Raw genomic sequence first — 23,768 nt, 5'->3', positions numbered from 1 at the left:
CACTGAATGTTTTTTTTTTTTTTTTTACTCTGACAGCACAGAATCTGTTTATGACCTTTTTTGTGGGATGTTTGTTTTGGCTGTCAGTCCAGCACGAGGCACCTAGCAGCGTCATCACCACACGGATGACGTCACGTGGAGCTAGCTGAACGCTATGGAGGAGAGTAGCCGCCGGTCATCATGGTGAGCTCGTAGCGTGTTTACTGGACAAAATAACACTCAAACAACTCAACTACACTTTCTTTACCGTGTGTTTTAATGTTGCCAGGAGGGTTATTCGGAGTTTTGTCTCCACTTTGAGCCCGTTGCTACGTTCGGCAGTTGGCTAATTAAACTTTGCCGGCTAGCGTTCCGTGGTGTAGCATTCATGCTAGCTAACGGTTAAAAAACGGCTATTAATAAACTTCCAGTCAGCAGTTGCTACGTAAGCTGCACTGACACTGAAGTTGGTCGTCTCTTGAATATTGAACAGTATTAGTAATTTCTTCCAGTTTTCATTGCTTGGTACATATTTAGGAGTGTAGAGAGTCAACTGATAATGTTATTATGACGTTAGCCTCCTCTGTTACAGAGTGAAGGTATTCACATCCAGCCACAGGACGTTGGCTGATAACACATCTCGCTACTGTTCCCTTACACTATGTAAGTGGACTTTTAAAGGTGCACTATGCAGATTTGAACAAAACTACATTCATTGATTGTCATGACAGGATAAACAAAGTTTCCTCAAAGGAAAAAAAACACAATGCCTTTCTCTTTTTCTTTGTATCTGCAGGACCTTTCCAATATCCTTCTCACCTGTTCAACAAAATTAGCATATATGTATTTTTAAACACAGATAAACCCATTGAAAATAAGCCTTTGACTGTTTCTCATTGCCAGGAGACAGCTTTGCCTTTCTGTTGAGTTTTTTTCCCCCTTTGTGTGTGACATTTGTCATCACAAATGCACCGGAAAAGCAGAATTTGGTGTAAAGCAACCAATTATACACCTCATCACCCTACATCCAGAAGACCTTAGAGTTGCTTAAGTCAATCCATAACATTTTTAATCAGACACATTTTTTTTTGGTGGAGCTGTAATGGAAGTTGCTGAGGAGTGAGACATCTCACTTGTTTCTCATCTCAGTGGAGAGTTGCACATTTGCAGTACTGACACGCAGGAAGTCAGTGGTGAATTTAAAAAAAATATCTTTTACTTCACTCTCTCTTTTTCTCTATTGTGCTGTCTGAACAGAGATGGTTGAAAAAGTATCACCAAGCCAGCAGCCTTAACTTCCAACACATGGCATCGCATCATGTCTGACTAGAGTTGAATAGCACTGTATTTAGCCCATTGTTTTCATCAGAGCCGAGTGACGCAGGAGCCGATACACACCGTAAATGCTGACTATACAAATTTAAATTGAAGACAAAAGCCAGATGTTGGCAGGTCTTGGTGTGTTTTTTGGTCAGAATGAAAGGGTGTAAAAGAAACTGGCTGTCAAGCGTCAAAAAGTTTTCTGCGGTCTTTCTTCCCCCCTGAGAACGGCTGGTTTATTCAGTTCGAGAAATACATCAAATAAATATTGTTGACATTTCATTATTAATATCATAAATGTTGCATGAGTTTGAATTACCTCTCCAAAACTACACAGTGCACCTTTAAGTTTATGGTTATTGTAGCAGTAGATATTTATGCAGACATTTTCTGCTTCATTTCGGTTGCTGCTACAGTAAAAGTGAGTTTATTTTAGTTATAAAGCTGCCGTTGTCTGGCAAGCCACTTTTTAAATTAAGTATCAAGGGAGGCAGCCTGGGAACAATCCAGCATTATAAACATCCTAAACCACCAAAAAGGGCCTAATATGATAATTAAAAAACAGAGGCGCCATTCTTTCTCTTCCAAGTCACTGTAGCATCAACATGATTTTGAACTTATTTTAAGGTAAAAATAGTTACATAATGGTGCTTTAAGCTGTTTATGAACTACAAGGAAGTTTTCTAAAAGTGTTGCAAAAACTAAATGGGATTATAAGGAGATTTGAGTGAATCGTGTAAGGTTTTCTTCTCCAAGGCTGACACAGTTCCAACTTTTTCGCTGTGCCTCCGAGCACACAGTCCATTCTGGAGCCACAGATTCACTGAAAAATCAATACAAGTCACTGGAGACATCAGTGAAAACCATAGTTGCATAAGTCATACGCCTTTTAATTCATGCTCTTTTCACAAACTGAAGATATGAGACGACTCATACAATGAGACGGTCAAGGCAAGGTTATGCTTGCACCGAGTCCCCGAGAACATTTTGCAGTACCTTACACACACAACTGGCCATTGCAAATTTATAAAAGCTGACTTATTTGCATCTTTTGTTGCAGAGAGCAGCTTCAAGTGCACAAATACCCAGGCGGCGAATGAAAATGACCTGAAGTGTGCACCCTTTGCACTCGGCAAATAAATCTGCGAGGGATTCATCTATAGTAATTCGTCTTCTTTACCACTTAGCTTCTGAAACATTTCTGCAGTTAATACATAACAGAACAAAGGAACAAAGCCAGGAGGCCAAGTTGTTACACAGTCCTTTTAACTGGAAAGTCATGCCATTGATTCAAAGATGAAGTGTTTTCTATTAATTTTTGTAACTTGCACCAGACGAAAGAGCAAGAAAATTACTTGAAATGTAAAACTGGAAATCACAGGTTGTCATATTTTTAAAGTAAAAATGCCTTTACTCTATTAATTGTCTCATTGTATGATCAGAGGGGTGTCACACAGAGCATACCTGACTGAGGCTGTTAAGAAACCTTAATCCCTCACATTACATAGCTGAGTTTTTCTAGAGAGATGTTGAAACGGGTTTGAGTTTCTGCGTATCGATCGAACAACAAGATCAAAGGATTAGACTAAAGCATCGCCAGTGCAACATGGTGAAATTGTTATGTTTTTTCTAAATTGTCCACAGGCGTCGACTCAGCAGGTACAGAGGTTAATTTTAGGATATGTCTCTGTGGTTGGTTGGAAAGTCTGACAGGGAGTGGTCAAATGACCTACTGTAAATAACTCTATTGCGCTGTACTCTTCCGTTGCTTGTCATGCTGTAATTTAACATCGCCCGATGCTAATCAGCAACAGTGTGAGCTGCTTTTTTTTGAGCAGTTCAACACAATTTCATAGAATAACAGTGCTTTACCAAGAAGTCCTGTTGTGTTTTCTGCTGATTCTCCAGAGTGAAGATGAAGCTCACCGGGCCACTTCTACTCCTGGTCCTGCTGGCTGTCGCAGGGCTGAGCCGAGCCCAGGTCAAGACATCTCTCCTGGATTTGACCAACAGCATCGGGAGCATCCTTCCTGCTCTCAGCCGACCAGCAAACCACAGCCGCATCTTCTACGCGGTGATGTTTGATGCAGGGAGCACAGGGACACGCATCCATGTCTACACCTTCATCAACAGTGACTCAGGTAATTCAGGACCTGCTTCCCTTTGCTCTTTTACTGGTGTTATGATATCAGCATTCAGGGTGGAAGGCAGGTTAAATCATGTGTATTTACCACAGTGAGGATGTCAGTGAAATACTTGAAAAGATCAGTCAATTTTCAATGCAAACATGCTTTTCTGTAGTCTATTCCTTTCCTTAGCTTTCCTCACAGCCTCTCACTTCTGTAAACATGTGCACTTCAGATTTAGAGGACATAGGTTATACTTGACTTTATTAACTTCTGAGGTGATAATCCTATTTTGTCAGATTTCAAACATGCCTCATCTTGAATAAGGGGATATATTCAGCTTGTGTACGCTAAGCAGATTTAGGCATCTTAATGCTTTTAATAGCTGCTGCATATTTGATGTGGGTGGATCTTGTATCTTTTAGCCGGGCTGCCTGTGTTGGACAATGAGATGTTCCATTCCATAAAGCCGGGTTTGTCAGCATATGCCGACTCCCCTGAAATGGTGAGTTCATTGTCAAATCTAATCAATTACATTGAGCCGGAGGGAAAGGTCTGCTGGCTCTACATTGTATTCAGAAACACTGCCAGTAGCTTCCCTCTGCAGGGGATCACATTGCTAATCAAAAGAGGTAGGAAGTGAGAAAAGCAAAATGACAAACAAGTGAAGTGTTTTCTCATCTCTAACCGAGTCACCCTGTTGTCAGTAGCCAGTTTCGAGCAGTGAGCATTGTCTCTGTTTTTTAAAGGCCGGGCACACAGTGAGGATGCTGCTGAAGGTGGCCAAGAAGACTGTGCCTCGTCTGGAGTGGAAGAGAACTCCAGTGATCCTCAGAGCCACAGCTGGACTTCGGCTGCTGTCCCCGGATAAAGCCCAGGCTCTTCTGCAGCAGGTAAAATGAGCGCAACAGTGCTAAGACAAGACACACCATTGAGATCTCCGTAAAGTAGAGTGCAGTGCTTAATCATAGGGGAATTGTAGGGTGCTACAGTGTCTGACACTTTCAAAGGAAAGTGCAACCTCTTATCCATGGAAGGAGCAGGCAGAAACATTTTCAGTGCTACGGCAGGTGGCACAGAGACTAAAGGAAGAGAATTGTTATCAGAGTGGTGTGAGCTTAGAGTGGAAGGGTCTTGTGGAGGGGATAAGATAGTAATGGATGGCCCTGGGGCACCTTGGAAGATAAGTGATACTTTATTAATCCCCCTGAAGGAATTAATTAATCCCTTCAAGCAGAGGGCACCTCTGGATGAGCTGCTATTACAGTAGATAATATTAAGGCCATTTCTCTACTTTCCTCTGCTCTCATTCTCCCTCACCCTCCCTCCTTTATCTCTCTCTCATTCCACCCTCTCCTCTTCTTCTTCCTCCACAGGTTCAACATGTGTTTGACGAATCTCCATTTTTGGTTCCAGACGACAGTGTCAGCATAATGAATGGCACAAACGAAGGTAACGTCTGCCCACCCTTTACTCAGACAAGCAGCACATTCGTCAGTTATGGCAGCCGCTTTGTAGGTGGCATCAGTGATGCTTCTGTCCTACTTTTAGTGTGCTGTGCAGTTTCTATAAGGAAAGCTTGTTTACTGCAGACGTTTAGTTAAATTGCAGTAGATTAACGCTGTAGTTTACGATGACGCCCAAGAAAAATTTAATTGCTCTTTACCACGAAGTTGTTGTGACTGTAATTACGTGGTGAAAATTTGTTATTGTCTGTTGTGCCCCAGTAATTGATCTGTCAGCATTTCACCCTCTTACTCACGTGTTTGCGCATGTTTATGCCCGTGCCAACCGTTATAATTTCAGTGAGAATTTGTCGTCAGCTTTTCTAAAATGAGCTTGTGCGTTCCACCTGAAATGTCTGTTTTCTTGGTGTTTGCTTATCTCTTTAATGCAGGAATCCTAGCTTGGATATCGGTGAATTTTCTGACAGGCGAGTACTGTAAACACACGTCTACATGGCCTGCAACACACACTGAATATCTTTCCTGGTATAATGGTGTTAAATGAGCTACTGTACATCCAAATTCAACTTAGTGTCTGAAATCGTCATAGTGTCTTTTTAGAGAGCCTGGCTCTCAAATATAGGCTGAATACATACAGCTACGTTGCCTCAGGGGGATAGCTCTGATCTTAATCAGGCTCAGTGTTTGGATTTTTCTACTTTTGGGTTTGCACATTCTGTGTCAAATAGGCCTTTTGAAGATAGCATCTCAGGTCTAACCGATTAGCTCTTCTCTGTCGTGGCTGCTGAAAATGTTTTCAGGTCACCTGAAAGCACAAACCCAGACAACAGTGGGAATCTTGGATCTCGGCGGAGGATCTACACAGATCACTTTCCTGCCAAAACTGAGGGTCAGTTGTGTGTTTGCATGTTTAGACATTTCTGTACAAATTAAAGGGACAGTTGGTGCCAAAATGCAAAATTAATGAATTAATGTAGATATCCTTGATTGTTTTTGTGTATGTTTCTGAATTTCCGAGATGTTAGCTGTAGAGATATCTGCCCTCTCTCCAGTGTAAGGAGAAGTGACTGCTCTTCACAGAGTGCTCTTGCATAATTTATCAGCAAAAGATTGTAAGCATCTGTAATGTTATCAATGTGTATTTGTGTCTTTCTACATATAACAAACAATATAACGTCCATTCTATCACTCTCCAAACTCAAATAAACGTGTCTGCATAGCTGAGTTTTTCAAAGGCACAGTTTGTATGGAAGGCCAAAAAGCTTGTGTTTGAATAAAATAAACCCCTGTGTCTGCGTGAACAGGGCCTCAGTTAGCTGGCCTCACGTCCATGAGTAGATGCTTCGAAATTGTTGCCGGACGTAGTTTGATAAAAGACAAAGTTTCAACATGAAACTGCTCACAACAATCCTAACCATTATCTCGAATAACAGGATCATGATCGCTGTTGAGTTTTTCAAATTGAATATTTTGACGCTTTGAGCACCACAAGCTGAGTGCCGTCTTGTTGCATTATATTCAAGAGAAGGGAGACATCTCCATGGCCAGTATCTTTGAAACTTGTCAACTCATATCAAAACAAACCCAAGCGATTAGCAGCACCGCGGGTAAGAGGGAAAATATGTGTTTAAAATCTTGGCTGGAACTGTCCCTTTAAATAATTGTGTGATTAGTAACTCACTATGATCTTTATATTGTAGAAAACCATTGAAAGTGTTCCTGTTGCTGATTACGTTGCCAGATTTGACATCTTCAACTCGACATTTGAATTGTACACGCACAGGTAACAGATTTGATAATTATCGTTACTGTTGTGTTATTTTGTTATTTACGTTTACTCTAATTGTATAGTTGATATTAATACGCTTTGGCAACATTGTACCGTAAACAGTCATGATAAATGAAGCTCCTTGAATTTAATTAAGAATAAAGTAATCCTATTATTATTTGGGCAGCATCAATAATAATAATAATAATAATACGAATGCAGCTGACTTTGTTGTTGCAACTTCGCTCTGATGTTTTTTAATTAGGAACACTTCTATTATCTGTCTAGTCATTAGGATGTGAATGATATGCAGACGGCCTGCTATCACAATGACTTACTTGTTACACTCACAAGTCTGTTCCTGTTTGGTTTTGTAACCGTGTAAGCGTTCTCTGTCTTCATGCAGTTACCTCGGACATGGACTGATGGCAGCGCGGCTGGCCACACTGGGCGCTCTGGGAGCAGAAGGTACTGGTGCTGTACATGAGGAAAAGGTGGTGCGGTGTCATTAGCGGTGGGGTCAGTGTGTTCATTGTGAGCGTGTCTCTTAAGGATACTGAGACAGAACAGTGAGTCAGTTCTCCGAGCGCTCTCTGGTGTTTTTCTTTTCGGTCCTGCCAATTAAAGGAGGCACCGACAGAGAAAGATGTTTTTTTTTTTAGGATGTACTTCAAGTCTTTTCATTCTAATAAACAATTCAAGTGAGACTCAGCGATGAATCACCAAAGGGCTGCAGAGGAAATTGTGTTAGTGAGTTCGTGAGTCACCCTCAGATAGCGTTGACCAGGTGTGAAGCCCGTTGAGCCAGTTCGAAGATTAAAGGGGCCGTGTGTGTGCTCTCGCAGGGTTGGAGTGGCGAGTGTTTAAGAGCTCCTGCCTGCCAAAGAAGTTCAGGGATGAATGGAGCTTTGGAGACTTGACCTATCAAGTGAGCGGGGACCCAGACGGTAAGATTCTGTTTATTTAAAAGCATAATTAGTGTTGAATCCCGCAAATCCGAAGCTGCTACTTGTAGGAAGGCTTTAAAACATCCCTTTGAATATCACTGTGACATTTTTCAAACTAGGATTTTTGCAGGCTACAAACGTTCAAAGTAAGATTCACAGATTCAGAAAAAAATGTGGAAAGTGAAGATTTATCACCTGCAGTAATGTTTCCAAAGCCCCATTAAAATGGATTTAGGTGAATCGCACATCAATTCATATTGTTGTTCCTACAAGAGATGCATAATTCACACCACTGTCTCCGTTTCTTCTCCAGGTTATGCAGGATACAAGCTTTGTTATCAGGAAGTACTTAAGGTGGTGAAGGGGATTATTCATCAGCCGTACCAGCTCCAAGACAGCAATGTGTTCTACGCGTTCTCTTATTACTTTGACAGAGCGGTGGATGCCGGCCTTATCGGTTAGCACACACTCACACACACACCTTACATAATTACACGGACCCAGCAGGATGTTATTACCCATTCCACTGCTAGACAGGGGCAGGACACTGTGAGTCATCTGCGCCTGTCTCAGTGGATTTGACGAGCTATAGGTGTGTAGTTATTAGAGGAATTGCTATCCTCTGCCAGTCTTCCAAGCTGAAAGGGCACCAGCTCTGTTATTAGTATTATAGAAACGTGGTGGGGATCTGCACTGGTAATGAATGGTATAGCATTAAAAATGTGTGGAAGATGACTCACAGTCACTCTCTGTTATAGATGGGGTCCAAGGAGGGAAGCTGGAGGTCAGAGACATCAAGAAGAGAGCTAAAGAGGGTAAGATGGCCAAAGCAATGCATCGTTACAATGACAGATCTGCAGCTCCCTGTACTTGAGATGCGCTGCGCATCTCAATAGTCTGGACGTGCGTCCTCGCTGCTATCTGAAATCCTGCCCTCATCCGCTCAGCTGAATACAGATGACTGATTATCCAACCTGACAGACATGATTTCACCTTTTGTCCGCTCAGTGTGCAATAAGATGACCAAGTACCCTCCCATCAGTTCTTTCCTGTGCATGGACCTGACCTACATCACTTGTCTGCTCAAGGATGGGTTCGGCTTCAAGGAGAGCACGGTGCTGCAGGTAAGACAGCTCAATACAGCATAATCAACAGGGGTTGTGACCTCGCTTATACAGATAACAGACCGGAGGGAACATTTTTTAGTTTTTCAAAAGGTGGTGAAGAATTGGAAAAAGAAAAACTACTTGTGTATTTCAGACTAGAGTTGTATGAATCAAACCATGAAATCAAAACAAAAGACGAAGTATGGTTCAAGATGCAACACGCAAAACTTGTTTCTGTTGAGGCTGAAGTTCGTTTTACGTTGTCATCACACTCAGTTGATAATATTCTTTTATTTTATTTTTTCATTACGTAGTTTTAATACAAAAATAATAAAACTACATAGTGCCCCTTTAAATTACAATTATTACATATTGCACCATTAAGTTTAAAAGTCTCTGTTTAGCATTACATCAGTCATGGTGAACATGTGTGTCTGAGCCTTTTCTTTAATCCCTGAAAGCATGTTCTGAAATTGTCGTACATGCTTGAACTTAATTACCTTAAAGATGATGAGAACAAGACCTCGTCAGAAAAAGCTCCGATATAAAAAGTGAATCAAAAAAGTAAACTGACACAAAAATTCTGTTACTTTTTTATTTCAATAAATACAAAAGGCATTTGAGTGATTTTGGTGTTGGGTCTTTTTTTTTTTTTTTTCTCGCTCCTAGTTGACCAAGAAAGTGAACAACGTGGAGTCAAGCTGGGCTTTGGGCGCCACGTTGGACCACTTCCACAACCTGAAGATCCACTGAGGAGACGGGAGGAACAAACGCTGCTGATTCAGTCGGTGCTCAAAGACAAAACACGAAAGCAGCGTGCACCACCTTATCTAACGTCCCCAGACATCTGCTGTTTGTTTCATAATGGCAGACTCAACCTCATGAGTAATTCTTTAATTTTGTTTTTTTTTAAAAAGCTATTTTTCACAAATGTTAATATATTGAGTTGTAAATGAGCAATGTGTGCCTTACTCAGAGAACACTGGAGGTTGACATTTGAGTGAAAGATGTTACCAATAACACACAGAGTTAATGCAGCTGTGGGCTACACTGGGCAAACAATCAGGCTGGATTGGATTAGTTTGTGTGTTTCACTCTGATGAACAGGGTGGTCTGGCTTGTTAGGCTGGTTCTGCTGTGCAAGACCAGAGTTTACATGCAGCAGTGTGATATAGCAGTTTTAATGTGATTAAGTAACAAGGATAATGGACACGTGCCCAGTTCATTTCAGTGTGACAGTCAATCCTATCAGTGAAACTCATTTTCCTCGGTGAACATCATAACTGAATTTCAAACCCAGACTTGTGTTTACAATGATACGACGCATTAACAATGCGCGGCCATTATATTTTCATAAACTCTTAAACCCGTCTCAGTATTTCTTTGGGAGTATTTGCTTTCAAAAACTTGAGGAACAAAGGTTGTTTGTACAAACGTTGCCATTTTCTCACTTGTCAAAATAAAACCATTATCGATCGCTTATTACAAATATCTACAGGGGGAGAAAGTCAGAGGTTAAATTATTTACAGATAGATGTCTGTGTATGTCCACTGTGACTGTCAGTGTAGCGCTGAATAGGCAGTGTGTGATATTTTTCATGGCTGACTACAGCAGCGCCACCACGTCTTCTCCATATGCATGGCCTTCGGTCGTCATGGTCACCAGTTCATGCGGCTGAGAGAGGACGACCACGGAGTCTGCAGAGCCTGGAGGAACAAAAACAAGTAACATGAATGGATGCTAGTTAATAGTGAGACTTCTGTGAGAACCCATACTAAAGTTTAGCCATAGTCATCAAAACATCAAAGACCCTTCAGGGAAAACTAATAATAATTTATTTGTCCTTGGGTTTCTGCAAGACTTCACCTGGTTGTGCTTTTTGGTTTTAATGCTGACAGGCCGGTTTTGAAGGACGTGCATGAACACCTACTGTGCAGAATGTAACACAGTCTCTAAAACAAGTACTCAGAGTCCAAGAGGGGGAATATTATCTAAAGGCAAGTAAGTAAAAGTCTGCGTTTGTTATTTGTTAATGACTGAACTCTGGACGCTTCATCACAGTGTTGTTACACAGATGTCTAATTAAGTTAATTTCATTATGTGTTATTAACAGTCTACTTGTGACAACCGTTCTGCTTCACCAGCGCAGTTCTCCAGTGTTTGGTTAAGAAATGATTTATGAAGTTTACACATAATGCAGTCACAGAAATAATATGCTAATATCTGACGAAAAACAAGAACAATACATTAAAAAATTATAATGAAAGGAACAATTCGACACTGAATAATACAGCGACTGTCGGAGAGGCAGCTCATTTTGAAACAATATTGATATTGAAGTATGTGATCAGGTATATTAGGACTATTTGACTTAAAAGAGATTTAAAAATATCAAGATATTAATCGACTATCACTATTTGGCATAAAAACATTGCAATATTACATCGCCCAGCCCAATGTAACATCAAAAGATTAATACGATTCACTTTGAAGCCCCGTTAATCTGACAGAATGGGACCAATTATTGAGTTTTTACAACAGTCGTGAGCGCTCCAGTTCTTAAAATGCTATTAGTGATGGTCTAAGAGTTTAGTAAATCATAGTTGGGTTGGAACCAACAATTTAAAAATCGTATCTGGGATGAACAGCAGGACTCCAACCAAGAAGGAACAAGGCAGGACAGATGGGGAGGGGTTTGTCAAGCAGACTGTTTACAGCGTTCGGAGATGCACATCTAAAGAGAATAAACAGCATCACGAAACCATATGCACATACGAGCTGCTGCGAAAGATGTAATTTATAAGCTCGTTCGCAAGGTGCTCAGATGATATTGCTAAACAGAGGAAGTGTTGTAAAAGAAGAAAAAGTCACAAATGTTTTCTATTCTAATTCGAGTCGTATTAAATACAGCGAGCCACCAACAAGCTGTTTGTTTCAACCCCGACAATCAGCATTCAGAACAACACAGCTACAGTACAAAGACGCCTGAAAGCTGCTGTCTGAATTGTCGTGTCCACATTGGAAAAAAATCTGAAATAAAACATCTCAAATTCGTGACAACAAGGCAAGTAAGAAACACAAAGAAAGCTGGACTGAGTAACAATGACTGAAAAACACTTAACAGGACATTAGCAACACCACGAGTTGACTCAGCAGCTCTGACATTAACACTGTGAGCTGCACTAAAGCAGGGTTACTGTATTGGCACGTGTCTCCCGTCCACACCGTATACTTTGGGTTTTCCGGCCGTACGTGCGCTCACACCTACCTGGTGATCTCAGCATGGCGTGGTGAAGATTCATGGGCTCCACAGTGGATGTCATGTTCTCACCGTCTGCCTCCAGCAGGCTGCTGTGTGTCAGAGCCTCTCCTGTCAGACGTAAAAAGAATGAACACGCTCTTTAATAAAGGAAAGAACAGTTGACTGTAATTCTAAAAAAAATTAAAAATAATCAGCGTCTAATCTGAAGCCTGCACATCACTTCAACTTCCGCCGTTACCTTTTGACTCTTTTGAATTTTTCCGCCTGTTTTTAGGCCTGTATTAATTCCAACACGGCCGCTTTTAATAATTCATCTAGTTAGTATAAATAACACAGAAACTACCCCTCTGCTATGAAGCTGCGTCTTCCTCTGCTCCTCTTTTACAAAAGACCAGCCTCTTTGGGGAGACTGACCCGAATAAATGTGCTGTTTATAATTAGAGCGTTGGCAGCGTTTCCTCTGTGGTGATTCAGCTGCGGAGCTTCCCACCGCTACATAGAAAATGTGACCAGGAGGCAAACGCTCTGTCTGCTGTCATTGTTCTACGGCTGAAAAATCCACCTAATTTAATCTCATTACCTACAATTAGACCATATGTTGGAATGTAAAGAGCTCATTGAGAATCTGAAGAGGTGCTGAAACCGACACCGAGAACAGAAGAAGGGGCAAAAAAAAAAAAAAAAACTTGTATGAATTTTCCAACAGCTGCGGTGGAAGATGAACTCGAGTATCCGCTCATTTATCTCGGTAATTTGCGAGGTGAAGGCAAAAAAGAAATTCGAGCGAGAGCAATTTGAGTCGCCGTGACATTTTTACCTGGCGATTACGTACTTTTCAGACGATTCTGACCCCATCATAAGACGCCTAGCGGGGGCCTGTATCTGCGGTACAGTTGTGCCGTCTCTGCTTTTTCACGGGTGTGTGCTCTGTAGAAGCTTCAGCTAACCGACCCTCAAGACTAAAACATTTGAATGATACATTTTTAAGTGCTGAGGGGCATCAATTATTCAAGAAACGTTCCTAAATGTAACTTAAACCAACACCATCTCTATGCACTTTTTAAAATGTATGGGCTGCTCGGAGCTACATAATCCGAGGATTAGCATAACCACCTACTGCACTGTGTGTGTGTGTGTGTGTGTGTGTGTGTGTGTGTGTGTGTGTGTGTGAGGGAGATAGAAAAGAGAGAAAGACCTGTTTCTCTGCTTTCACTGCTGAGCCCCTCCTCGCCGTGCCTCTTCCTCATGTGGACGTTTCTGCTGCCCGACTGAGAGAAAGTCTTCCCACAGATCCCACAGTGATGAGGCTTCTCACCTGGGGGAGAGCACAGACGCAAAACACACTCGCATTATACAGGACGCATCCCTTCCAAAAAAAACAGAAAGGCTCGTGAGGATATATTATACCCAATTACAAATAAAACAAACGCTCAGGTGTGCAGCTGTGAACTCAACTCACCAGAATGTACGAGCATGTGTTTTCGGAGGCTGGAATACTCTGCAAAGGATCGCCCACAACCATCTGCTTCGCACAGAAAAGGCTTCTCTCCTGGAAGCGGCCACCCACCACGCACACGCACACATACATATGGTTGAACTTCACAACACAAAAGACTTGAAAGTCGTAAAACTTGTTATTGAACGTGATTTGAACACTCTGGAAGTGGAGACTGCGGCTTTTATTTTGTTGTTGTTTTTTGGAGCGGCGCCGTCCCACTTTGATGGAAATGGGTACAAAAAAAAAAAAAAAAAATGTTATAGAATTTCATCCAACTAAGTGGATATTACAGCTCATAGAGAGGCTGCTCTGCCAGACATATGGGCAAAACAAACAGCGTGTAGCTTAGCCGGCTGCTAACTGGTCCCTAGATAGGAGAAGCAGACCGTTGAACAGGCCATCAAAATGTTAATGTCACCCTAAATAAAGAGTACGGTTACTCTTCGCAGCAGTGAAATGGAGGCGCCAGTGCTGCTGACTCTTCAATCTCCAGCCTCGGATGCACCAAGGAAGCTCTAAATGAGCAGCGAGTCAAATGGCCTGAGTCAGTTATTGCTTCCAGCGTGTTTGGGGCTTTAATAAAACGCCACCACCATCTCCTGCTCTTTCCACCCACCCACCTGTGTGTGTGCGCCGGTGGTTCTTCAAGTTTCCAGCCGTGGTGAACTTCTTGCCACAGTTCTTCTCCTTGCAGATGAAGGGCTTCTCGCCGTTGTGAGTCCTCATGTGAACCTGCAGCCTCTGGAGCACGTAGAAGCTCTTGCCGCAGCCCTCCGCGCCGCACCTGAACATGCGGTCGTTCCTGGGTGGCAGGGAAACCAAACAAAAAAAACACAAGGCTTGATGTCTCCTGTGCACTTTTTCTTTTTTGTGGCAGCAGCCCACCGAGGGGTCAGACAGGGCGACCGCAAATAGATTTCCTGCACAGATGTTAAGAGAGCTTCTTCACACTTCTTCTCTAAAAGGCTCAGCTGGTGTTTCTCCTGTTTGGCTGCTCCTGTCTGCCTCCACCACAAACAACCTGTGGAAAACACTTGTGTGATCAGCGTACGCTGGAAAACATCTGTACAGCTCTGAAGTCTCGATGAAGAACAGCAACACGCTAACTGTGCCACTTACAGTTACAACTTGGAAGATGAACATTTAAATTCAGTAATTATCTCCTCACCTCGTTCCTGTCAGGTGAGGTTTTGTAGTCCACAAAAAAAACATTTCTGGAGCTTCACAGAAAAACAGTGTTGCACCTTCTGCTGATCAACTGAAGAAGCTGGGGACTTGTTTTCCGTTGTATTTTATTTATTTACTGGTTTTTAACATTTTACAACAACAGAAAATGGCTCCTCACAAACAACTGATGTAGATTTTAAATTGAAAAATTGAATGAAAATAAAAACGGTGCTCGTCTCTGGACACCTGAGGATCCCTTATATTGATTTGAGAAGATGTGATTTAAATCCGTTTTAAGTTTAAATCTTCACTGTAGCTGCTAAGCTAACAGCATTAGCATTCACCCCTCATGAAGCAGGTGTGTTGTCTTTTCAAACCAACCAGATGGAGATCTAGACGAGCTGCATGGAGCCGTTTTTTATTGGCTTTTTTGTTTGGTTGTTTTTGTTCGATTTTAAAACAAGTCTCCGTCTCCCTCGGTTGTTTGGGATAATGCTCCAACGCTGTTTGGTTATGAAGCTCCAGAAATGTTTGTGGACAACGAAAAACTTCACCCGACTTTGCAATCGGCATCAGAGTGAGTGACTAACTTTTCATTTTTGGGGAACTTTTTTAATTTTTAATGATCAATTTTTAATCTTCAACCAGTGATATAAACTGTGTTGTAGACAAAAAAACCCTCAAGTTTGTGAAAATTCTTGCTGTTATTTTGATAGCTGGGTTATTTTTTAGGACTTTTTATCACATTTCTTGAGACAATTTCCACACAATTCTCATGCAAATGCAACTGCAGTGCTTTAAATACCTTTAAAAGGTGCACTATGCAACTTTTTTACAGGCCTGTAGACAAACAGAGACGGAGCTCTTGATATGTGGAACAGCAGTTTGTAAGAGCTGTTTAAATATTAGATTTATATTAGTAAACATTAGTGCAAAACTGTCCTTTATTCTGAGGCATGAGAACAGAAAACGCACATATTCCCACCTAGAAGTCCAACAGTTTAGAAATACAGAGAGATATAAAACTCGAAGTGATATTAATAATAATAATGAATGGCTTGGTATTCTTCTATTAACATCTGAGACATGACTGCACATATGACACCTGAAGCCACAGTGTGTAATTACTTGTCTAAATAGTGAGAAGCGGCATTAGCCTGCAAGGTTTCATCATTAGTTTCAATTTGGAGAACGTGTCGACATTAGGCAGGATTTGCACAGGAGTTTAATCCTGATGCTTCTGCTGCCTGGGTCCATTATCTCCCCCGCCGCTGTGTGCACCGTGTGTTACCCGTGTGTTACCTGTGTGTTACCCGTGTGTTACCTGTGTGTTTTGAGGTGGTATTTGAGATGAGCCGGCCACGTGAACGTCCTGCAGCAGCCCTCGAACGAGCAGCGGAGGATCTGCTTGGAGAGGGGGCGGCTGGTTCGAGGCGGCTTGTCTCCGTCTGCTGTCAGGCCGTGTGTGTGGTCACCTAGGCAACCAGAAGAGCGAAGTGAGGCGGGATTGAGCAGCAGAAAAAAACACATCCAGGAGTGCCTGGGCGGTCGGTCGCTGGAGCCCGGCTGCATAGACGCTAATCATCAGGTACCGACTGAGACCTGCTGACAAGTGCAGCCGAAAGAAAACAGCCCTGAATGCAATCATTCGGAATCACTCGGACTCCCCGCTTTGAATGCCTCTAACAGGTCCAATTTAGCTTACAGCATGCCAGCAGTAATGCACCCGTAACTGATACCCTGCTGCTGAAGGGAACTTGTCTAATCTAATGCAAGCAAGTAGGAGGGCAGCCATTACACCGGCTCAGATCGAGGAGCTTTAACAGTCCGAGTTTATCTAACGGCGCACAAAGTATTTCAAGCTCTTTCTTAACAGCTACACTGGCTCAGAAGAAGACTCGAAGACAGTCACAGCTGGATCCACACGGTCCAAACATTGTTTTCGCTTCCCTCTGCCAACTGTCCTCGCTTGGCCCGAATAGAAATATAATGAGGCCAGTGATGAATGTGGAGAAGTCACAAGGAGTTGATGAGAGAACACCTGAATCTGAATCTAAACCAGGCCACGCGATCACCTGAGGTGAGGCCACTTCTCACATCTGCTCGAGTAAAGTACGGCCTTTTGCTTCAAGACAAGGGAGCACAGCGTTCCTCAGCACGTTGGGAATTCAACCCCCAAAACACACAAAAAAAACCCCCCATCAGGTACAATGAAGCAGCGTTTAAGTAAAAGCTCATAAACTGCGGAGAATGGATCCGCGTCGGAATGAGGACTCACTCTCGTATCACTTTTCTAACCGGGACCTCCAGCTGCAATCCGTCTCGGAGGGAGTTCAAAGATCAGAGGAGTCGCTCGGAGCCACGGTGCCTTCAATGTCACGGGTAGACTCTTTATCTAACAGGCAGCCTGTGGAGAGAAGTCAAAACGGGCCGCGATGGAGCCCCCCCCCCCCCCCCCCGACTCCCGGTGTGGGTCAACAGATTGCTACGCCGCTGTGTGCTGTGGGAAGCCAGCGTCTGTCTCAGATCAGAGATGAGAGCTTCATGGCGAGGAGACGGAGACGAGATGAAGGCACGGATAACTTCTGCTGAGCCACAGATTAAGATGTGATTTTAGCGAGTGAAGAAGCCGGAGTAAACAACTCCTGCATACTTTATTTTGATGGCAAACACGGCAGCAGCAGCAGCAGCAGCCGTGTTTAGAGAGCTCAGGGTTCAGTGGTAATGTTTTTTAATTTTCCCACTTGTCTTACAACGTTTTATCTTAATAGAGCTTGTCAAATAACAACAAACACTTAAGGTTATTATCATGTTGGATCTCACTAGCCTCACTCTCGGAGTTTCTCTGATAATTGTGATGCTGGCTTCTACTCACAGCACAGCTTTCTATCAAGCGATACGCCAGTCTCAGCTGGAGATGAGAAGGAAGTTGGATTCCTCTTCTTTCATCATCAGCTCTGGAAAAAACTCCCGGTTTGATTCTTTGTTTATGACGGACTGGGTGAGTGAGTTGTTAGATTTACTGGTCTGGCGTGAAATTTCAGTTGTCCGGGAAAATCCTTATCGTAGAGCCCTCTACTGCGATTTCAGCGTACTAAGATTTGTGATCCACCAAGATGTTGTCACACTGAAGAAGTAGGTAAATGAAGAAGACCATAGAGTTGATGAATAAGTGACTTAAAGCTTCCTCATGTTGTCGTGAATCACTACAGGCTCGTTCAAATGAAGATCGATTTTTTTTAAATCCAGCCCATCGCGGTTGTCAAACTGAATATCGGAACAAAATTTAGGTTCTCAGACTTTTTCACGACTTGGAGCAGTTGGTCTTTGTGCAGAACAAACTAGCTGTAGACCGATTGATAGCTGATTATCGGATCGATATTCTGCATTGTTTTGATTATCGTTATCTGTGATTTTATTTCCATCAGATTGCCGATGAAATAAACTAATTTGAAAATGAGTTACACTGGCTCTGATGCAGCATCCTCACACACAACAACATGTGATTAACACGTCGCAATTATAAATAGCCTATAAACACCGAATAATCTGAAAAGTAACCAGTGACTAAATGTGTTAAATAACTGTAGTAACGAGGAAATATAGTGTAGCAGAAAAAAATCAAAGTACTCAAGTAAAGTACCTAAAAATTGTACTTAAGAACAATACTTAGAGTAATTGTAATGAGTACATTTTGACAACAAGAGTTTCATTGTTGCTGTAAATGAATGTCGGTCCCACATATAATTTTCAGTCTTCTAATAATCTGCTGTCATCAGTCGACCCGTAGAATAAACTCACGAGATATAACTTGTTCATTTCTGAGCTTTGGCGGAGCCGGCGGGCTGATTATTATGTCACCTTTGTCGTTCAGCATATATTACTGAACGCACATTAACGTCCTGACAGGCGCAGCGCAACACAAAGCGAGACACCATCAGTGTTTGACGATAATGTGACATTTACAGCGGAATATTTGCCGTCAGACAGAAGACGGAGCCACAAATTTATTTTGATTGAGAGACTTCTGATGAGACGCTGAACGCAGTTTCAGTCGGTGCTGATTGCACCACATTTTCATCTCATCACTGACCTCATTTCTCTTCTTTATGTCTTTGATGCCTGCTGAAAGTAGACCAGGATGTTATCTTATCGAGAGAAAAAACAAATGTGCCGCTTCCTGTGCACGGGCTCGTTTTCATCACGACAGCACAGATGGCGGTCATGCACAAGGCCACGTTTGTTTGTTTAGCGTCACTTTCCAGAATAAAAGACCTCTGTAGCTGTTTCTGCTGGTGTTGACGCCACAGAGTGACTTTACCGTTACTGACACTTGCAGCCCTGGCGTCCTGGCTGGCCTTGGCGTCTCTGGCAAGCTGCGCCCGCGTGGCGGCAATCAGGCTGTCATGTGCCAGCTCCTGCACGCGCAGATACCAGGGAGCGCTGCCATCGATCCCGTAGTCCCCCGATGAGACCCCCTCGTCGTCGTCCTCCCCGGCTCCATCTGCGGCGAAGATCAGCGACTCTGAGGAGGCTGTGATGCCTGGGAGGGAACAACAGGCAGGAGGAGAATCACCACGAAACAAGAAGATTAGTTGTCAATGTGATATTCTGCAAGTTCGTCCTTCTGAGGTCATTATTGTTCTCACTTTCGGTTTTAAAGTTCGATTCTGAAAGGTTGAGAGGATGCAGGACAACAGACGGACAGATAAATACGCCCCAAAAAGCATTTCTCTTTATTCCTGATCTAAATTTAGTGTAACAAAAAGGCAGAAAGTGATTCTGCGGACTGAGAGGTCTTTTCTACCCGTCGCATTGCTCACCGAGTCACAGGCAGAACACAGCGCGCTGCACAAAAGGTGTACGTCAGGGGACCAAAATTAATTTTTTGGCTCGGCTGCCAGGGGCTGATGAACCGAGAGAATGTGCCTGCCAAGGATCATTTCACCCAGCCAAAATAATTCTCCCCTCATTTTTTTGTTCATGAAAATGTGTCACCTCGTTTCTTTTCCAGCGCCGTGCGCGGAGTCGGGAGCCGCGCAGGACACAAAGTAAAGACGCGAGATGGAAATTTAGAGCTTTAATGTTGAACTTCTGTCTTAATGATGTTTGGAATCCACCAGGGAGTGATTCATCATACAGGAATGAGGTGGAAATAACGGTTTTTTCAAACCCGTTTAGCATCTTGGAGCTCCTGGGGACTTGAATAACACCAGACGAGCTGTTTTTTTAATGTTTTTAAACAGGTGCTCATCCACAACACTGTTGTTCCAGAAAGGGGATGGACAGATTATGACTAAAATTACGTTTTTGAGTGAACTTAACCTTCATCTGTGACAAAACAGGGGAAAGAGCAAAACACTATTCAAGGTAACTGCATATTTCAGACTGTTTATTTAACCTTTTGCGAGGTTCAGCAGGACGTAGGAAGTGCTGTCTGACTGCTGCAGGTCATGGAGGATGGGTGGAGGGCTGGGCGAGGCCCGCGGATGAGCGTGCGTCTGGACCACCAGCGAGTTTCTCTCCGACACGCCCCCGAACTCTGACAGGGAGGGAGAACTCTGATGCTCATGGCTCAGGCCTCCATCTGAGGAGAGAGAAAACATGACATCTGTACATTAATACCACAAATAACCCGACGATTGTTTACACGGTTAGTGCAAATTCATTGCGTGTAAACTGTAAAAACATGAACAGTGCAGCAAAGACACGTGATCAATACATTTATAATAGGGTTCCAGGATGAACACAATGCAGTTGTGTAATTCGTGGTTTGGTAAGTTGCATCTGTGTTTCTTCAAAACACACACACACACACACACACACACACACACACACACACACACATCCAGTCAGCCAGGTGGAGCTTGTTTTATTAATAAAGGGTTGGACACAATGCGACACTGATCCAAGTCTAAAGGGAATCATGATCCTAATCATCAAGAATATCCACAAATTATTATCTAAAAAATGTTTGTACATACTGACTGTTTTGTTGTGGACCGCTGCACTTGAATTTAAAAGATTATGCACGTGTATTTCACAACAGTTGTGTGTTTTCAGAGCTCTCTCACTGATTGAAGCTGCCAACAAGCAACACCATGAGAGCAGCGAGAGTGAACGAAAACAGTAAAGTTTTATGAAGCTCCTGAAGCAGCCGGGTCGGGTGATAAAACTCTGCACTGCAGGTTAATCAAAACAACTGACCCGACTGTTTTCATATTATCACAGAAGATCTGAAGAGATTCTAAAGATTCAGAACACGTTGCCTTTCCTCGCTTAAGGCCTTAAAGGTGGAACAGTTCAGATTTTGGCACCAAATAAAAGTAGAAATACAACTGATAAAAAGCTTTTCTAACAACAGTTCTGGAGTTTAAATGTTTAAAAGGAGAACACCACGGCTCACTTTAATCTTTTCAATCCGTGTACATAAGGACTACATCTGAGTAAGTTAACAGAAGTTGTGAGTCATACTGTCTGGAGAATCTGTTCACAGTGTCTGCATGTTTTATAAAAATATCAATATTTGGCAGCGGTGCTTCAGAAGAGGAAGGGATGTGATAAACTGTCGTGTCAATACTTTGTCCCACTCCTATCTAGGGTTGTGTACTCTTCTATATCTACACAGACATGAGTGATGAAGCTGTTATAGTCTAGGATATCTATCCAAACATGATTAACAAGATAGTCTAAGGTATCTTTTATCTTGTTGACAGTGCAGGTGTCAAACAGCTGTGGGCGTCTTGTTGTAACGCATCTGTAAACACTAAATAATACAACTTAATACACTTGTGGTTTTGAGTGACATGCAGTCACAGTGGATATGAGTCAGCTGTGAGTGCTACTGGATGTGTTCTGGGTTCTGGTGGACGGGGGACAACCTGTGAGCTCCAGCGGGCTGCACAGGGAGCTCTCAGCCGGGGCCAGCAGAGGCAGGCAGGAGTGTTTGGACTCTGAGTCCTCCAGACCCTGGACCAGCGGGATGGACGCGTTCTGGACAAACTGCACCAGCAGCTGAGAGGAGGAGGAGAAGAAGAAAAGAGCCTCAACACAAGAACAAGTACAGTCAGGGTGTGAACCCATGTCTTGCTCCCAAGACACAACAGATTACCTCTGGTTTGGAGTCAAGCTCATCAGAAAGCATCACCCTGCGTGGAGCCTGTGGGACAACAACATGACACTGATCCATCAAACGCACACTGATTCTGCGAAGATTCAAGTCGAATCAAAACAATCCTCACCTCAGATTTGACCTACTAAATGTGGGATTGTCAGTCGGTCATCGGCGGACGGGGCAGGTCATCTCTGAGTCAGAACCATCGCACAATCTGCGGTCAAACAACGGGACCAGACGTCAATTTAACAGATCTCACTTTTGCTATTTGGAAGTGCGTCGCTACGAGTGAAATGCAAAATAAGTAGCCGGTCAGATAATGTGGCTACATGGAGCTGAAGCACGACAGCACTGCGTCAGTCTGAACAGTTGTTGGATAAAAACAGACAGATGACAGGCGGCGCTGCTAACTTAGCTAGCAGGGTTAGCACTTACCAAACTAGCTACCGGGGCTAGCAGACTGACGTTAGCTGCCCGGTGTCACCGCCTGGCCGCTCTCCGTAACACCGTGCATGTATTTAATGCTATAACATCTTTAGTAACATTAAATGAACTCGCTTACCTTCTAATAGTTGTGTAAAGGAGCTGAGAGCAGCTGGATAATTGTCCCAAAACAGAGCAGCAGCAGGTTTGTTGTACGGTGTCTCTGAGGGACAATGTTAGGACACTTCCGCGTTTCCCACACGGCGATCCTGTATCATGGACGCCATCTTGTGGCTGAAGGCGTAAACTACACTGTGAGGACAGACTGGAATCTGACAGATGTTGAGGCATTTTGATCTTTTGATTGATAAATAAATAAATAAATAAATAAATAAATAAATACTGGGAAAATTCAAGATTAAAAAGGGTGTAGTTGTTGTTTGTTAATATATATATATAATTACTGTTTGCATTACAGGTTTTTCTGATATTTGATGTTTAAATATGCAAATCATGCCTGGCAAATTTTGAAAATGTACTAATTTGAGCAGTAGAAACAGCCAGATTGAAATTCTTGATTTGTGTTGTTATAAGGTTTTTGCAGAGAGAAGTGTAGATATCTCTTTACACCACTAAAATACTGTCAACAGCCATAAAAAAAAAATTATTATTATTAATAATAATAATAATAATAATAATAATACATTAAAAATTCTGTTTTCAGGAATAAAATATTATAGAGATCAGACTTTGGATGATAATTAACTAAACTCGTCTGTTAACAACTTGAGAGTATAGAGTAAAAATTGAAATATAAAAATAAAAATGTATATAAAAATATATATATCAATCAAAATGGATGCAACTGCTACAAAAATGCAGATTTCCTGCATTGGGAGACATTTTGCATCGTCTTTCTAATATTTTGTTTAGACTAACTATAATGCACTAATTTGCATAAACTAGAATAAACACCAAAATATTTTGTTTGTTTTAATTTCATTCCACTGGTCTGAAATGAGACACGTTACGGAGGCAACATTTTTCAGAACTGAAATTGTGTTTTCACTTGTGGCGTCTCCCCTTTAAAAACTCTTTAATGCTTAATTGAGGGCAGGTGCACTGAAGAGATACTCACTGCTTGGCAATCCAGAGCGCTGTCATTTTGAATTAAATGAAGTATTTATAAAATGCCTGGAGATGAAGCCCTAATCAATCATTTTTTAAAATAAACCACCACAATGGCTTCAGAGGAATACGTAGACTTTCTGACTATGAGTGTAATCCCTTGCGTTGTTTAAATCCACACATTGTTCAGTGTTCGCGTCGTCCTTCGGTGCAGTAAAACACACAGATGTCTTCTTCACTTGTCGCCTTCTCACCGTTTCCTGGTGTGATGACAGAGGTGTGTGGAAAACTCCCAAAATAAACATCTCCGTCCTGCTCTGTCTCATCTCTACCCAGAATTCAACACTTAATGCTCCTTCTGGCTGTGTGACTTGGAAATAAAGTCTGAGCTGACTGTCAAGAAGACGCAACATTCATTTGGATCGCAGAAGAACTGAGAAATAAAACATCACACGCACAAAGA

The 23,768-nt window shown here is 42.4% G+C and overlaps 2 protein-coding genes and 1 long non-coding RNA gene across 6 annotated transcripts; 1 reads left to right on the top strand and 2 right to left on the bottom strand.

Moving 5' to 3' along the window:
- The first annotated feature begins 71 nt into the window (after positions 1 to 71).
- Positions 72 to 10,083, top strand: entpd5b (ectonucleoside triphosphate diphosphohydrolase 5b). Of its 4 annotated transcripts, none has more exons than XM_030404425.1 (14): positions 72 to 183; positions 3,208 to 3,440; positions 3,851 to 3,930; positions 4,175 to 4,318; positions 4,802 to 4,877; positions 5,323 to 5,358; positions 5,692 to 5,780; positions 6,592 to 6,674; positions 7,066 to 7,127; positions 7,505 to 7,606; positions 7,920 to 8,063; positions 8,365 to 8,421; positions 8,615 to 8,730; positions 9,382 to 10,083. In XM_030404425.1, the coding sequence occupies exons 2-14, from the start codon at positions 3,215 to 3,217 to the stop codon at positions 9,463 to 9,465; spliced, it is 1,299 nt and encodes a 432-aa protein (XP_030260285.1). In that variant the 5' UTR covers positions 72 to 183; positions 3,208 to 3,214; the 3' UTR covers positions 9,466 to 10,083. The 4 variants fall into 4 exon arrangements, with proteins under 4 accessions (XP_030260285.1, XP_030260286.1, XP_030260287.1 ...); XM_030404426.1 differs by having other exon boundaries at positions 139 to 183; positions 3,199 to 3,440; positions 9,382 to 10,078; XM_030404427.1 differs by lacking the exon at positions 72 to 183 and adding an exon at positions 2,437 to 2,461 and having other exon boundaries at positions 9,382 to 10,078.
- On the bottom strand, positions 9,346 to 22,448 carry znf410 (zinc finger protein 410). Its single transcript, XM_030404424.1, has 12 exons — positions 22,317 to 22,448; positions 21,882 to 21,968; positions 21,752 to 21,799; positions 21,522 to 21,654; positions 20,042 to 20,227; positions 18,962 to 19,183; positions 15,965 to 16,115; positions 14,094 to 14,275; positions 13,435 to 13,524; positions 13,171 to 13,290; positions 11,982 to 12,083; positions 9,346 to 10,419 (listed from the first exon to the last, which is right to left on the bottom strand). Exons 3-12 carry the CDS (start codon positions 21,782 to 21,784, stop codon positions 10,319 to 10,321), a joined length of 1,320 nt encoding a protein of 439 aa, XP_030260284.1. The 5' UTR covers positions 21,785 to 21,799; positions 21,882 to 21,968; positions 22,317 to 22,448; the 3' UTR covers positions 9,346 to 10,318.
- On the bottom strand, positions 14,301 to 15,958 carry LOC115573591 (uncharacterized). The gene is made up of 2 exons (XR_003982308.1): positions 14,642 to 15,958; positions 14,301 to 14,494 (listed from the first exon to the last, which is right to left on the bottom strand). It is a non-coding gene; the product is annotated as an uncharacterized LOC115573591 (long non-coding RNA).
- Positions 22,449 to 23,768: the final 1,320 nt, after the last annotated feature.

This window comes from Sparus aurata, chromosome 22 (assembly GCF_900880675.1).
Source record: "Sparus aurata chromosome 22, fSpaAur1.1, whole genome shotgun sequence".
Lineage (NCBI taxonomy): Eukaryota > Metazoa > Chordata > Actinopteri > Spariformes > Sparidae > Sparus > Sparus aurata.
The sequence above is the reverse complement of the archived record's forward strand: the minus strand, read 5'-3'. Positions and strand labels throughout refer to the sequence as shown.